The following is a 17,440-nucleotide window of genomic DNA, read 5'->3' on the forward strand; positions in this document are numbered from 1 at the left end:
ACAGGAACAACAGAGCTGGATACAGATTGAATGTGCCAGAGGCCGTACAGCACGACAGTGTCATCAAGGTCTTCAAGAGGGTTGTGGGGAATCTGCATTGCCTTACAGAACAGTGGCAAGGTGGGTAAAAGCCTTCAACGAGGGACACCAAAAATGTGGCAGACATGCAGTGAAGAAGTTTATGCTCTTTCCACGTTACTGGAGAGTGATCGACGCCATACGATTCGTGAGCTGGCCAGAGAGACAGGATTAGCGCATACGACTGTGCTTCACATTCTGAAGGAACGCCTGGGCATGAGAAAAATTGCATCAGGATAGGTTCCGCATGATTTGACGGAAATGCAGAAATGACTACGATACGACGTTGCTCGTAAGCACTTGGAGCTCTATGAGGACGAAGGAGAGGCTTTCTTACGCCGAATCATTACGTTGGATGAGACATGGAAGAAATCGTACGAGCCACAAATGTAAAGTCAATCGAATGAATGGCGTCATTACGGGTCACCACGAAAATCAATAGTTCGTCAGAACGCCAGCAGTGTGAAAGTTATGGTGATTCTCGTGTACGACTGTGATGGTGTTATCCTAACGCATACCGTTCCCCGACAGCAGACCGTCAATGGGCAGTATTACTTTTCATTTTTGGAAAACAACCTGCGACTAGCTTTGAGAAAGAAGCGGTGACACTTTCTGCAGAACCCACCCATCATTTTGCAGGACAATGCTCGGCCGCATGCAGCGCAAGCTGTGGCTGCCTTATTCGATCGATTGGGCTGGGAAGTGCTGTACCATCCACCATACTCCCCGGACTTAAGCCCTTGTGACTTCAACTTGATTCCTAAGATGAAGGAACCACTTCGTGGCATTCGCTTCAGAACTGTTCCAGAGATTCTTCAGGCAGTAGACCGCTCCATTCCAACTATCAACACAACAGGAGCTCCTAAAGGCATCCTATGACTTCCACATCGCTGGCAACTACACTGAATGACAGTAAAACTTCGAAACATGCATCTATTTTGTATCAGTTGTAAATAGATAGTTGCCGCTATTAAAGTTCCAGCCCTCGTATGATGTTACCTGGTTCCCATAATATACTAAATTGTCCCAACGCTTAATTAATCAACCACCACGCCCTGAAGATATATTAAAGTGTGTAAGTATAGGCAAACATTTCTTGACCTCGACACCAGACGAAGGTGACGGGAAAGGGCCTCAGATACCCACCGAACAATGCTGGTTGGGTCCCAGGGCCGGTATAGACGGTGTGACACAAAGAAAATTCTTTCCTCCGCCGGGAAACGAACTCCGGCCCTTCAGCCCGTCGCTATACGCACTGAGCTATGTTACCAACCTTCCAGGACAATCATTACCAAAACAGCAGGGATTTCGGCACGCAGAATTTGTCCCATGATATGCACAAACGATCACTACAGAAAGAGCAGACGATAGACGCATTAATGACGACAACGACAGTTCATGACAATGAACCAAATTCCACAGAAATAAACATCCCATGGCTGAGTCTCAAGACGCCTCAGTACAGTTCTCCTCACAATTTTATGCAAGTTTTGAAGAAAGAAAGTTCACAGCTTCAAATGATGTATTACCTGTCGCCATTTTAGCACAGCAGATGACGTTTCGGAGGGAAGTAATATCTCCATCTTCGGGGGCCATTACTGTGTTTGCTTGTCTTAGTATTCGATTCTGAACCATCCGTACCTTTTGCCCAGACTGCAAGACGTTATATCCCACTTCAGTCACCGCTGCGAGAATCTCAGATCTAGCTTAAAACTGGTGTACAGGTACAGGGTGAGTCGGTATAGCGACCTGCAACGGGATGGTGAGCAGAGGGGTCGGAATTCGAGTTCCGGCAGGGGCGCGCATTTCCCTCTTTTCCCCGTCATCTAGAACGGTTCTGGGGCCCACCCAGCCTCCTATCCAACAGGTAACAGGGGCTCTTTCCCCGGGGGAAAAACGGCCGGGGCGTGAAGCTGACCATTAACCTCCAAGTATTGCCGACGTCAAGAATATGTGTATCCATACATACACTACTCCATGCGTCTTCATGGCCTAGTACATAATTAGTTAAGCAGAGGGACGGCTTTATCTTTTAGCTTTAGAAGTATGGGGTTTGCCACACGTACACAACTAAAACGATAAAAAGTAAGAGGCAGTGGGGGCCTGTAAGATGTCGAGGCTCCGACATTTTTTAGACAATCGACTAAGAGATGGCGGTGAGGTCGTCAGCCTTACGCGCTGGCCTCCATTTACCTCCCAGGAAGATTCCTGGCACTCATTTCTGTTAGAGGCTGAGTCGAACCCAGGGCCACAGTGCGACTGAAAGGATTAAGTAAAGTGAAAAAACAATCCAATGACCTCATCAGGAATATAAACCACGACCTTCCAGCTTGTAGCACGGTGCCTCAACCAACTAAGCTACCGTGTCACTCTTCCTGTTGAGAGTACTTTTGAGATGACTGCACTGATTGTAGCGCCCCACCACAATTGCAAAACTGACCCTCTGACTGGTATAGAATCATCATCACTTGCTGTCTATTCTCAGTGGGAGCAGAAGAAAGATCTTGTGCAGGCCTGAAGATCACAATCTGAACGGGAAATACCAGAAGAAGACGCTGAACAGCTGCACCAGAAATTCAGAGTAAGCCAAATATTTCAATTTGTGAGACTGACACTACAGGTTGTTTTCAGTATAGGAATTTAAGGGATATTCCAGGAAACTAAATTAAATAGTATGACTGATGAAAAGTACGCGCTTCTGGGATGTGACGCGGTGTCGTCCTGTAGAAGTTCATTAATATTTATGCCTGACAATCCGTCAAAATATAAATATCTACATAGCACTGCTGAATGCTTCACGCTCTTGCTTTATTCTTCGACCCTGAAGATGGGGGCGAAATATACTTCCAAAACGCAGGGTTGAATTTTAACGGACTACACGGCGTTATACGTGCATCCCAGAAGAGAAAACTCTTCATAAGTACATATGTAAGGACCTCAAATCCTTATTAATATCGTACGGCTTAAATCTATCAATGGCTGCACAGCACTGTTGGGCCTTGGCCTCCTTCTAGTTCCTTAATCTTATGCATTGCTAGTGGGGTGGGACGAAGTCCCTTGTACTGCGGCCACTTCTGGTCTACTGTATCAGCCCCAGCTGACAGGTGAGGGTGATTGTGGATCAATCGGTGGAAAGAAAATTGGTAGGGGAAACCGAAGTACTCGGAGATAACCTGCCCCAGCGCCATTTTGTCCACCACAAATCCCACTTGACCCAGACCCGGAGTCGAACCCGGGCCGCCGCGGTGGGAACCTAGCGACTAACCGCTTGATCTATGGCGCGGCCATAATCTTATACATAGTCGGTAGGACTCCTTGGACGGGTGAACAGCCCGTAGCAAGGTCTCTACCCACACAAACGTAGGATAAACGCAGACAGACATACTGGCTTCAGTGGGATTCGAACCCACGATCCCAGCGTTCAAGCGAGCGAAGACTGTTAATGCCTTAGACCCCGTGGCCACTGTTCGGCTTATGGGATAAATGGGGATACATAAAGGCAGCCACACAAATCTCCCATTAATATGAAGGTATGTAGATTCTTCATAAGAACAAACAAGATACGTTGCTTTAAGTTCTCGCAAGCATCAGGTTCCGTATCTGAATTGACGCTAGTAATGATGTTAATTTTTTACTTTCTTGGGGTGGGGTGAGAATGAGTCCACTTGTTACGTCGGCGACTAACTGGCCTATTGTACCAGCCCCGGATGATAGATGATGAATGTCGAACAGTCGGTCGAATGAGAATTGGCAGGGGAAACTGAAATACTCGGAGAAAACCTGCCCCACATGACCTGACCTCGGCTCGAATCAGAGGCGCCGCGGTGGGAAGCCGGCGACTAACCGCCTGAGCTATGGCATGGCCTACTAAGGATGATCTAGAAGTAACACAGAGAGACTAAGTACATGTTGCTGTCGCGTTATCAGAATGCGGGGCAAAATCAGGACATAAAGATAGGAAACAGATGTTTTGAAAATATGGCACGGCACAGTTCAAATATATGGGAACGCCAGTATCAAATCAAAATTCGATTCAGGAGGAAATTAAGAGGCGACTGAACTCTGGTAATGCTTGCCACCATTCAGACCAGGACATTTTGCCTTCTCGTCTGCTGTCTCAAAACATAAAAATTAGATTATGAAATGGTTAAAACACAGCTGGCCACAAACACATAGAGGACAACACCAAAGAACCCCCTTCTCGAGAACGACAAGGTGACACACATTCGGCCCCCGTCAAAAGAAATAATAAGAGGGATGACACGAACCAGCTTGGTTTACGAATTCCAATAAAATTTTAATACAGTTTAACACATTTTAAAGTATTGGAACAGCCGCTGTAGTTGTAAAAACAGCCAATTGTATGTATATATTTTAACTTTTAAAACATGTACTGTAATAGTGGCTTCTAACTGTATTGATGTAAAGGTATCCCTCTGAAGATGGTTTCTGAAGACCGAAACATGTAAGGGCATAAATAATTGAAATAAGAAAAAAAAAATCGTAACCCGTCACACTGGACGAAACTATTTCACTTTTTCATAATATTAGTGTGACGGACCACAATGAAACAAATCAAATTAATAAAAATTAGAATACACAAAGCTATAATTTTGCCTGTGGTACTATATGGGTGTGAGTGACTGAGTGGAGTGCTCTTATGAATACGGTAATAAAACTTGGGATTTCATAAATTCCTGAGAAGTTCTGAGTAGCTGCATAATTGGCGGCTTCTTAAGGAAGGATCAGCTCCATTAAGTTAGTTATTAGATTCTCTTACTTGAATTGCCGCGTGCGGACACTTCTAGTGTAACTCACTACATGAATCTGAATCCTCCTTAAGCCGCCAGTCGGGCAGCTACTAAAGAATTTACGAACATTTAATGGAACCCGAAGGTTCATTACCGTGTTCATAAGGGCATCCCACTGGTCCCTATCCTGAGCCAGATTGATCCAATATATATCGCTCCATCTTATCTCTGAAAACATTATGATTATCCACCCACCCACGTCTTGGTCTTCTTAATGGACTCTTTCCTTCTGGGTAGTCCAGCCAAATTCTATATGCATTTATCTACTCTCCATGCGTGCTATATGCCCTGTCAACCTCATCCCCCTTGATTTCATCATTCTAATTATGCTTTGCAAGGAGTACAAGTTATGAAGCTCCTCATTGTGCAGTCTTCTCCAACCTCCTGTCACTTCATCCCTCTTCGGTCCAAATATTCTCCTCAGCACCCTGTTCTCAAACACCCTCAGTCTATGTTCCCCCTTGATGTAAGAGGCCAAGATCCACCCGTACAAAACCACCGGTAAAATTATAAGGGTAAAAAAGGGCAAAGTTATCCCCGTGTTTATCCATTTAAGCACTACGCCACGAAGACGTATGGAGGATGCATGCACAGATCACGTTTTCTTCACCTCAGCACTAGTTGGAGGTGAGTGGTCAGCTTCACATCCCGGCCGTTTTCCCCCCGGTCAAAGAGCCCCAGGACCAATTTAACAGGTGGCAGGGTGCGCCCCAGACGACATGAAAGACAAAATATTTTACCCTATCGGAACTTGAACTCCGACCCCTTGGACGCCCAGCCTGTAGCCAATCGGTATATCGACTGCGCTAACACGGCTCCTTCCGATAGAATTATAGTTCTGTATACTCAAATTCACTTCAAGAATAACGGGACTCGCATGCTTTGATAACTTCTTGATCTATAGGTCGCAGGCCTGATATTAAGTTCGGGTGTAAATGTACTACCTCGTCACTACGATGATTCAAGTGTAGCGTTCTAGGGCTGTGGTCACATGTGAACGCACATATTCAGAATTTCCGGGTTTGACGATTGTTTCCATTTGTTTCTGTGAGCGCTGGACAGGCCTACTTCACTGACATGCTACAGTACAAAACATTGCCCGGATAGGAACTACATAAATGTTAGTTGGCCGATCTCATGCAAATACATTCAGATATGAGGGAACTATCGTAGTGCTCAGACACACACTTTATAGCTAAAGGTAAAGCTGTCCCTGTACATAATTAAGCACTATGCCATGAAGGCATATGGAGAAGTGGAGGTACAGCTCCACCATTCTTGACCTCGACACTAGATGGAGACGAGTTACTAGTTGCACGCCCTTGCCGCTTTATTCCCTGGGAAATACTGGTCGCTGTGGAAAAGAACCTCGGCCATGCAGCTTGTAACTCATCGCTATACCGAGTCTCAGAAAGAGGCTGTAGAGTTATCAATATAAAATTATTTAATGCTACTGTTCTGGTTGTTAGGTTTAATACATGGGACTCCAATTTTCAACAGGCATTATACAAATAAACCCACCCAGGTTTCATCTAACGCAAATCCTCGCACGATACATACTCGAGATCCGCCGTAATGTTACACCTACATTTGTCTCTCAATTCCCCATAGGTTTTCTCAACACAATTGTTTCTGCATTTTTAAGTGTTCCTTGACAGAGCCCTTAGACGTCTGAATTTCCCTATCTGATGCAGAATGTTTCTCCAGTACCCAAAAAAAGAAACGAGCGTGTTCCAGTGGACCGCCTCTTTGGTCTTTTGGTCAGAGTTCCTGGCTACAGATCCAGAGGTCCGGGTTCGATTCCCTGGGCTACCAAATTTTCTGAGAAGTAGTGGGCCTGGAATGGGGTCCACTCAGCCTTGTGAGGATAATTGAGGAGCTATTTCAAAGAAATAGCGGCTCCGGTCTAGAAAACCAAGATTAACGACCGTGGGGATTCGTTTGCTGACCATGCGACACCTTCTATACGCTAAAGTTTGCACTAACTTCGCCGAAAGCTACGGTCGCTCGTTCGGTATAGCTCGTTGCGGACTAAATCATGGGGTTCTTTTTGTGTGTTCCAGTGGAGATGGATTGTGAGACAAGAGATATGTCCGATTTTCGCCTGGTGACCCCTTGGAGCCCTGTTTCGCTGGCTACGTACAACGCTGGTGCTGCCGCCGCTAAGTGTGTCCCGAAACCAGAGCCATTCAAGCCCAAACAAGTGGAGAAAGCTGATGATAGTAGTAAGGAGGACGAAGAAGGAGAAGAGGTTAATTTTCTCGGAGTACTTTGGTTGCGGCCCTATAAAATGTTACGAGGGCGCAAACGTGTGGTGATAGGACCCGGTCATATCGTGCCTGCGCTCATACGAGTGTATCTCGACAATGACCAAGTTATTATTTTAGACGGGTCTGTGGGGGTGGTACGTGGACAAGTCGTGGTGAAGGCTGGTCAAATCCTGCCGGACAGAAAACTGATACTGGGCATGAGACCTAAGATCTCGGTGGAGGGACTGTTGGCCATTGATCAAGAAACGTTGGAGAACACTGCCCGTAACTGTGGAATAGTGAGTGTGCCCCTACAGATAGATGTCGCTCCCGGTTTGATGACTGAGGTGACTACTACATTTGGTCCATTTGTGGAAGGCGCTAGATATATGAGGATCTCGAATGATTTTGCCGTGCAGGCGAAGGGACTGTTTCAGGCACACGCGGTTAGATTGGGGCAACACAACGACTTCAGACAATCGCTTAACCACAATAACCGAAGGTTCACATCAGTTAAAGACTGACAAGAAATCTTCCAGCTATTTAAGGAAATCTTATCGTGCTAAAAATATTCTCTAGATTGTCCTTACACCAACCCAGTCGAATATAATCCACACATAATCATATCACATAACTTTTAATTGTATCCTCCAATCTACATCTTGGTCTCTAAAGGTGGCATGTTCCATTCTATACTTCTAACCAAAATTCTCTATGCAATTCTCATTTCTCCAATGTGCCATTCAACATGTCTTTCCTAACTCGTTCACAATTATAATAATATTTGATTGGATGGGCATGATTTAATTTATGTAAATACTGCAATGTCAGACAACACAAATCAAAGAAGTCATCTTTTGGGATGTCACATATGACCATGATGTGCAGTAGAGGTTCACCAGTGTTATGAAAGTAAGTACAGCATCAGTCTTCATGGTCAAAAATTGAGCCAAGCAAGGTAACTAGTAAAAAGCATGTGTTAGAATTCAGAGCACAGAATTCTTGAAAATGTATCTTATAGTGATATTGATGGCAATATATTTTAAGGACTTACACGTCTAATTTCACCATACTGTGATGTGTGCTAATCTGAACTGTTCAGCTTATATTAGCCCTTTGTTTCTTCCTGCTCTCCATAGAACAGTAAACCCTTGCTAATCTGGAGTAACTGGGAGGAGATGTAAGCCAGATTATTGAAGAAAAGTGTAGCTCTAAGAACAGAACAAATCATAACACAGATAAATGGAAAATATAATGATGTAAGTGGTGCTGATGAAAATAAATAACCAATTATCATTGTAGAGCCTTTATTTGAAAAAAAAAAATAAAAAATAAAATACATTTATTTATCAATAGAAGACTCAGAAGTTGTACTTGTTTTTGAGTGTAATAATTTAGTAGATTTTGGTTCTGACGATGGTGGATGACAAACAGAATTACTTGGTTTTTTAACTTTTTCCATCATCCGGAATTCTAGGTGAATGAGATTAGATCTTTCTAATGGGCCCAACTGAGTAGGTGTCTTCCTTTCTCACTTGACAGAAACAGATTCAGTTTCCGAAACGTCATATCCTCTATTTCCTAGAATTCTGGACGATGGAAAAAGACCAAAACCCCAGTAATTCTGTGTAATAATTCAGGTTTGAAGAAATTGTCAAGTTTTGTCTCAACAGACAAATGACTCATCTGCCTTCCTAAATGCCATCCCTTTTCAAATAGGTACTCAACTGTGAACAACATTTCTCACATTTTGATCTGGATCAGCGAGGCTTTACTGTAATCACACAGAGAATCAGCCAATGAGCGCGTTAGGGTGTCTGTGACAAAAGGGCACTTTGACCCCCTACCCCACTGTATCCCCAGCAACAAACCTGTCTAAATCATTGAAACAGCAAATGCATTGTTTCGAGAGCATTGCGGGTATATTCATTCGGCAAGCCATATGACCACAACTTTGCAACTCAAAGCAGCTGACATCTATGGTAATGCACCCGGCTGATGCTGAAAATGTACTGAGTTTGAATCTTTTATCATGGTACCAGCTACACTGATTCTGGTTATGAAATGAAGGTAAAGTTTTCCCTCTGCTCATGTCATCTTCAAGTCACCATGAAAATGTATGGGGAGTGGAGGTATAGCTCCACATATTCTTAACTTTCACATTAGATGGAATGATGTGGTCAGCTTAATGCCCTAGCTGTTTAACTCCAAAGAAAGGGCTCAAGGTACCAACTGGATAAGAGGTTAGGTCAGCCTCAGAGCTGGTTTGCACTATGAGGAGAAGAGAAATACATGTATATCTACCCCTTAAATGAATCAGACCTCAATTCATTGTTGAACCACCCCACACTGCAGCCTACCTACCATACAAACTGAGTAAGCCCAACTGTAGTTAATCTCAGTTTTACTCTCTCTCTCTACCGGGTAAATTGAGGCATAGTATCTTTAAATTGGCCAAAGCAGTCTCCTTCCCATGGCATGTCTTTCCCTACTCACAGCATAATCTGCACCATGTTCGTCTTCTTAATAATATCGCACGTTACGCCACCAATACATGATTCAAGAAGTTGGACTGAAATGAGATACACCCATATGAACGGCATATACAGGGGCTTCCACTGGCCATTGCCATCAGTCATTCCCCTCTCAACCTATTTCCATAAGGTCATTACATTTTTTCTCGGTCCTCCACATTACCTCTTTCTGAGAGGTTTCCCATTAAGCCACCGTAAATATTTCCTGCCTCCTTGTTCAGATTAAAGGTAAAGGTAAAAAGTTGTCCCTGTGCTTCATTAGTTATTTACTATGACATGAAGACATGGGGGGGGGGGGTGCAGGTTTAGGTCCTTCATTTTTTATATTGGAATTTGATGGCGGCGAGTGGTCAGCTTCACGCCTGTGCCGCTTTACCCCCAGTACTCATCGGATAGGAGACTGAGTGGGCATCAGGTTCGGTTAGGACACTGGAGAAAGAAAAATCTTTCTCCTGTCCGAAATCGAACTCAGGCCGTCCAGCCCTTAGCCCATCNTCATCTATATAAATCAATGCATGACCACTAAAATAAAATAAAGTTGCCCCAGTCACTAGGAGTCAAACAGCAAGACTGCAGGAAACAACACAGTTCGGTTTAACTGTCTGCACAACTCACAGGGGTACACCAACAACATGCATAAAAATTGAATTTTGTTTGTAGCATTTTGTAGCATATGCCTGCCTCAAAAGGTGTTAAGGCGCATCCACGTTACTCATGTTCATGCTCGTGCTCGTCAGGAGACTCATCTGGCTCTTACTTGTGCCCATAAATTTTCGTCCACACTAGATCAGTTGCTTGCCAGGCTTCGGCACATGAGGATCCATATACTTACTCGTAGTGTGTATAGGCTGTAGTCGTATTTTAATTTATTGGCTATAGTTTTTAATTTAAAAATTTTTAATTTGCTTGTCTTGTGACTTGTCATATCGTCCACATTACTTGCAAGCATAGCGAGTCACACCAGCACGAGTAATGTGGACGCGCCTTTACACAGAAATCAACCACATACAAACAGGAATGAGTAGTTTGGTGTTTCGATACCTGTGCACTGACATACTGTAGTAAGAGCAGTGAGCGGGAATCACCTTCTACATTTTGCTGTGTCGACTCAAAAATTGAGAAACCCTTTTGGACATTCAAGAAAAGTTGAGTCTTCCAAAATGTTTACTTGAAATAAATGTAATAAGTGTAGGTACTTGACCCTGAGTACTTCATTACACAGAACCTGTATTTACTACAAATTTCAATTGGTATTGCCATGACTGGCAAAGGGGGTGGCAGTAGCCAGAAGGTCTGCTTACAAACTTATGGTTTAGAACACTTACTACTATCTCTAAACTATTCAAGACATAAGAATACTTTTCTAAGGAAAAGTATTTTTAACTTTTGGTATTAATGTTTTGTGTATATCATTTTATATTTTTTTTCTTCCAAAATTCTAAGAGGGGTGATGCCTGGCTCAACCCCCTCATCTCCTGCCAGCACCCATATGTTCTTGGCAATAGTATATACTTCCAATTTTATGACACACTGAATTCACCATTGAGGGGCACACAATTCTCCAGAATCTCCAAATAACAATTTACATTAAAGAGAAATTTCAGATGTCAGCATTTAAAGATGAACGAAGATCCACCATTCTTAGATTCTTCTTCAAACCAAGAAACTTTTAAAGTAAAACCAGCATGTGTAAAAAAAGCAGAGACAGTCAGACCAGGCCAAGAATGTAAATGATCATTCATACTGTCATACTGCTTTCATACAGCACCATAATCCCCATTTAGTTATTTGGAGAGGGTGGGTTTCCCCATGCACTTAGACCTGTATTTGTCCATTGTGCTTCCCTCTATGATTTCTACCAGTCTCTATATCCTACCGGTATTGGTGCTTACCATCAGTCCCGCCCAGCCAGCAAGACCGGCTCTACTGGCTGAGAAGTATCTATAATGCTTCCCCCATCTACCAGAGGTATTAGAGACTGCTGTTGGGCGGGAAACGTCCGCAATTTTGTTCAGTGACCTCCTTTGGAGGTATGAGGTTCTTTTACGTGCTGTAAAGCTACGACACGGGACCTGGAGGACTTGTTCCCTGAATTTTTCCGCCCTTAAAAATTCGACGACTTCCGCCGGGTATTTGAACCCGACGGAGGTCGTCGAGGTCAAGAAAATATGGATCTATACATCCACTTCCCCATATGCCTTCATGTAATAGTGCTTAATTAGTTAAGCACATGGACAACTTTAGCTTTTACCTTTACATATTGCCTCAGTCTTCATGGTGGAAAAAGCAGAGCAAATACCAGTAAGAAAGGAGGTGACAACACCAGACAATGGACAAAGTACAGAAACCAGTAAGGCTGACAACCTCACTGCCATCTGTGAGGAAGTTACCATTACCAAAACAGTAGTCACAAGGACAATACTCGGTATACATTTTGGTAAGGATTCTACTACTGAACCTTCTGGCTGATTCCTCCTTTTACAGACAGCAAACATTTCAAGCTGCTCATAACAGGCCACATTAGAATTACAACCAGAGTAGTGACTGTCCAAACATGCCTTCTGATTGCATAAGGCGATAACAAAGTTGTTCATATTGGACCAAATGAACCACAGTTACCAGTTCTAAAGTATGATCCTCACATCATAAATCACTTCAATGGATTCAACCATATCCCCCCTCCAGCATTACAGAAGCATTCAAATTTTCTAGTACTACAACAGAATTGCTGTTTGGGAGCACTCAAATGCCCAAACATGGATACCATAGCAACTGTTGAGGAAAAACAATGGTACACAATATACATGTTAACACACATTTCATTCCACCAACCACAGACACCTGGGCACATATTGCACTAAACATCTTGTACATTCACTTAGTCGCATCATGTACTACGTTAATACAATATTCCACACATAAATAAAAAACTAACAATGACAGAACTCGATAAACATAGTAAGCGCAAGTTTAACGATTTGAAGCCTGGTTATTTATGTACTGCCCAATTTTAATACCAGATGTACTCGTATGTATGGGTCCTCTATGATTCTCAGAATAAACAGTAGTTATTTCCCCCAAAATATTAACCAGTTGATCGTTGTACTGGGTAATCAGTCTGTCTTCTATGATTTGGGAACTGAAATTACAATATTTACACCAATTTCTTGGTTCAAAAGGCTAATGGAATGCACTAATCAAACACATACACTCACACCTTGTTTAGTCTCTTACATGAGTAACTCATTTGCGAAGGCAACTTTGCTTCTGGCATCAATAAACAGCTCAAAACATCTACAGAGAATGTGTCTCATTGTTTTGCATAAGTATATACTGCGTTATGGCGAACATTGCGCGTATATTTACAGAACTGTATAAAATATTTTTCAGATAAATTTTTGTTTCAATTAATAGTTCAAATGATGTGTGTAGCACGTTCAGTTTAATAAAGATGCGAAATCTAAACTATTTTTTTAATGCTAGTGGGGTGGGACTAAGTCCCTTGTACTGCGGCCACTTCTGGCCTATTGTACCAGCCCCAGATAGGTTAGGGTGATTGTGGAGCAATTGGTGTAATGAAGATGGCAGAGGAAACTGAAGTACTCGGAGAAAACCTGCCCCAGCGCCACTCTGTCCACCACAAATCCCACTTGACCATACCCGGGATCGAACCCGGGCCGCCGCGGTGGGAAGCCAGCGCCTAACCGCTTGAGCTATGGCGCGGCCCTAATAAAGATGTTACTATATCAGTTGTATTTCACAAGTAGTATCGGGGGCATGGGCGCCAGCAGATGGGGGGGAGCCAAATTACGCATGTGCCCCCCCCCTAATTAAACGAATGAAAACTGTAGAAAAGAAAGAAACATACCAAGCACTAACAGCGCAAGTTGTGTGTTTTAATAGCAAAAATGGTCGTTTAATGTCCTAAATATAAGTTTCTAAGTAAATTTTCTGGCTCTTACCTCGCTCCCAGAAAAAGAATCTTAGCAATGCCCATGATTCATGGCGACGCCCATGATTCATGGCGACAATATCCGTCAATCGGTGGTAGTCCAAATTCTGTGATGCGGCAGAAATATAATACAATAAATACGGCCATGAAGAATGATTAATTTCGTTTAAAGTTAGCTCTTCATAGACATCCACAGAAACTGTCAAACTCAATCAATACAATCTAAAACATAATTATTAACTAGTAGTTAGGGCCCGAGTTCGATCCCGGGTCTGGTCAAGTGGGATCTGTGGTGGACAAAGTGGGGCTGGTACAATAGGCCAGAAGTGGCCGCAGTACAAGGGACTTAGTCCCACCCCACTAGCAATAAAAAAAAATAGGTAAAACTACTGAAATTCGTTAAAAGACATAAGTTGACCCGACAAAAATCAACGCAGAAATAGCTTATTAATGAGTAATTTTCTGTGTTATATTATGACCGGTAAATTTGGAAATTGCTGTTACACACGTGATTTTCCATCTCGTCAAATCCAGTAAACGTACAAACCACGTGGAGCAGGTGTTCCCACAGAAAGTGCCAGCACACACATACATGCACGCACGCACACAGTTTAAAGAAAGCGACACAAGAAGGGTTTACTTACCGACGCCCCCAGCGTCTATCACAAGCAGCGGTGAGTTGAATTTCGCCGATGAACTGAAGAAATGTCCACTTCTGTTGCCTCTATAAACAAGTTTATAGCACAGAACAGACTCCTTCCTCACCTTTCACGGAAACAGAAGGAGCAGCTTCGTGTTCACAAGAGCCCACACCCTCTCCCGAGATGGAACAATATTGTGCACACCCTCCATCAACTTTCTTTAAACACACAGTAGCTCTGTGAACTAGGTTACAGACGCAATGACCAAGAGAACCGGGTTCGATGCCTAGTAGGAGCAACAGACTTGTCTTCATAATGTTTATACCTGATCTAGGCTCCCACAGCCTCCTGTACAGTGGGATTTGGGTCCTGTTTCCACGGGGTAAAGCGGCAGGGGGCTTGAAGCTAACCGCTCACCCTACGACTAGATATGAGGTTAAGAACTGTGACCTATACCTCCATTCTTCCATATATCTTCATGGCGTGGTGCTTAATTAAGACTATGGTTAATTTTTTTTAACACTTTACTTCAACATTTCATTCTTCGAACTGATATCTCCACTTAGGACTTTCCGAACGAAGTATTGTGTCCAATTATAATATCTCCAGTGCGTGCTACACATACTGCCCATCTTCCCGAATTTCGTCATACGAACTGCGAAGCTCATAACAATTTCCTCGGTTCTGCTGTTGTTTCCTCCCTCTTATATCCAGAAATTCCCCTCGGTATGGTACTGTCAAACACCTTCAGTCGACGTTCTCTCATAAATACAGCAGTAAGTTACACTGCGCCAGCCGAGTACTGTACTTCACAGACTCCTTCTGTCTTGTCCAGTACGTAATAGCACGCGTTTGTAGGCTTATACTTCACACGCAACTTGCTAGGAAACGATTTATACACAGGTAAAGCTGTTACGTATGGATTATAATTAACACCAATAGAAATAACCAACTAATTTCATGGAGCTGAGCCCTCCTTAAGAAGCTGCCTGTCTCTCAACTACTCAAGAATTTCTCTACATTTTATGGAACCCGATGGTTCATTACTGTGTTCACACGAGCCCTCCAATGGTCCCTATCCTGAGTCAGATCAATCGAGTCCATACAACCCCATCCTATCTCTCTAAGATCCGTTTAAATATGATTATCCTACTTATGTCTAGGTATTCCAAGTGGTCTCTTTCATTTCTGATTCCACACAAAAAACCTATGTGTATTCTTCTTCTTTCCCATGCGTGCTATATTCCATACCCATCTCATCCTCCTTCAGTTGATTATCCTATTTACACTTGGCGAGGAGTAGAAGTTATGAAGCTCCTCAATATACAGTTTTCTCCAACCTACCATTTCAACCCTCTTCGGTCCAAATACAGAACCAATAGAAATAAATGTGTTGTTTAATAAATATTAAAGTGTTGGAGGCAGGGGTGAAAATGGCTCTTCAGGAATAGATACCCGCTCAAGCACCATTTCAAAAGCCAGGAGCACGATGAACAAGTATTATAATAGGAATTAGTGTGGAACTCTGCCCCATTATTCTCGTTACTGACAACGGCTTTAGGAAAAGCAAATAGTTTTAAAACGATAAATGTATAGGTAAAGATGTCCCTGTGCTTAATTATTATGCACTACGCCATGAAGGCGTATGGGGGAGTGGATGTATACACCCGCATTTTCTTCACCTCGACACTAGCTGGAGGTGAGTGGTCAGCTCCACATACCCTATGGATAGGGGGTTGAGAGAATTCCAAAGCCAGTCTAAACAACGCAGAGCAGAGACATTTCTTGAACCTACCGGGACTCGAACTCCGACCCCTCGGTCGTCTAGCCCGTAGCCAGTCGTTATACCGACTACACTACCACGAGAAAGCTCTGAAAACAGGTTAGGTGTCTTCCCGCGTCCGTTTCAAGCTCTGACTGGACAGCCCTGCTACAAGCACAGAAAGAAGCTGATTTCTTATCCGCGAGACATTAACGGCAGCCATCAGTGTAAGAAAGCCTCTACAGACTCAGTTTTTAACAAAGAGTCATAACATTTTACACAGACACACGCATGTACTCACTGGCGTACGACAGACAAGTCGATATGTTGAAACCTGCACTCGTGACTACGTAACAAAACACTGTGGAGTCATATTCCGAATGACACTGAACACGTCACATATTCAACAAAATGCACTTATATACACAGTAAGGATTTCTAAAACACAATATTCTAACCGATTCTAACACAAACAACTAATTCTATATACCAGCGTACAAGAGAGCGATGCAATATCGCTCTGAGAAACAGAAAATGATCCACTACGCATTAACCCGCGCAAGACACAGTCGCTTGCATATCAGCATGCTACTGTCGCCAGGTGCGTTCAGTTTTGTAACGCGAAACGAAACCACGCTGTAACCAAAACATGGTGATTTAAAAGAGTTACTGTGTGCATATTTAACATTCTAGTAACATTTAAGTACGTATTATATGAGGTCAGTCAGTTTTAAATATGTAACAACATTGTAACCAAACCACATAGTATCTACGTATGCTCTTGTCACTGAATGTTTTATTGGAAAAGTTCGTTGTGTTTCTAAAAAAAAAGTTAGGAATTGTATGCATATCGTAACAATTGCTGCCCGTTCATTTCCTTTTGTTTCCATTATCTTGAAAGGAACATAGTTTAAATTTTAATAAAACCAGTTCTGGCGAAATTTTCAGTTACTCTCTAATTAAATACAGTTCAACATATGTGTAAGGTAAGGTAAAGTTGTCCCTGTGCTTAACTAATTAAGCATCATGCCATGAACATGTATGGGGGAGTGGAGGTATAGTTCCACCATTCTCGACAGCGGCACTAGCTGGAAATGAGTGGTTAGTTTCAGGCCCTTGCCGCTTTACCCCAGGGTGAAGAGACCCCTTATCCATTCGATATGAAGCTGGGTGGGCTCCAGTTTGGACGCTATAGAAAACAGAAAAATATTATCGCTTCCAGGAATGTAACCCCGGCTTCCCGTAGCCCTTCGCTATACAGACCGAACTTTCTGTAACCTTCGTCTGAGTCCGGAAGACAATTGTTAATAACCAAATATAAATTTCGAATGTGAGTGCGTAGCCTAACAATTCCGGTTGGGTGGGGGGGGGGTCAATTCCTTGAAAACAGCAAGAATTGCAGAAAGAGAATCA

At 43.0% G+C, this 17,440-nt stretch overlaps 1 protein-coding gene across 1 annotated transcript; it reads left to right on the top strand.

The window, feature by feature from the left end:
• Window positions 1-2,535: 2,535 nt before the first annotated feature.
• On the top strand, window positions 2,536-8,434 carry LOC111873309. The gene is made up of 2 exons (XM_023867917.2): window positions 2,536-2,659; window positions 6,953-8,434. Coding segments are annotated over exons 1-2 (711 nt in total). The 5' UTR covers window positions 2,536-2,658; the 3' UTR covers window positions 7,663-8,434.
• The last annotated feature ends 9,006 nt before the right edge of the window (window positions 8,435-17,440 follow it).

The sequence above is a fragment of the Cryptotermes secundus genome, unplaced genomic scaffold, assembly GCF_002891405.2.
Source record: "Cryptotermes secundus unplaced genomic scaffold, Csec_1.0 scaffold189, whole genome shotgun sequence".
In the NCBI taxonomy this organism is placed as follows: domain Eukaryota; kingdom Metazoa; phylum Arthropoda; class Insecta; order Blattodea; family Kalotermitidae; genus Cryptotermes; species Cryptotermes secundus.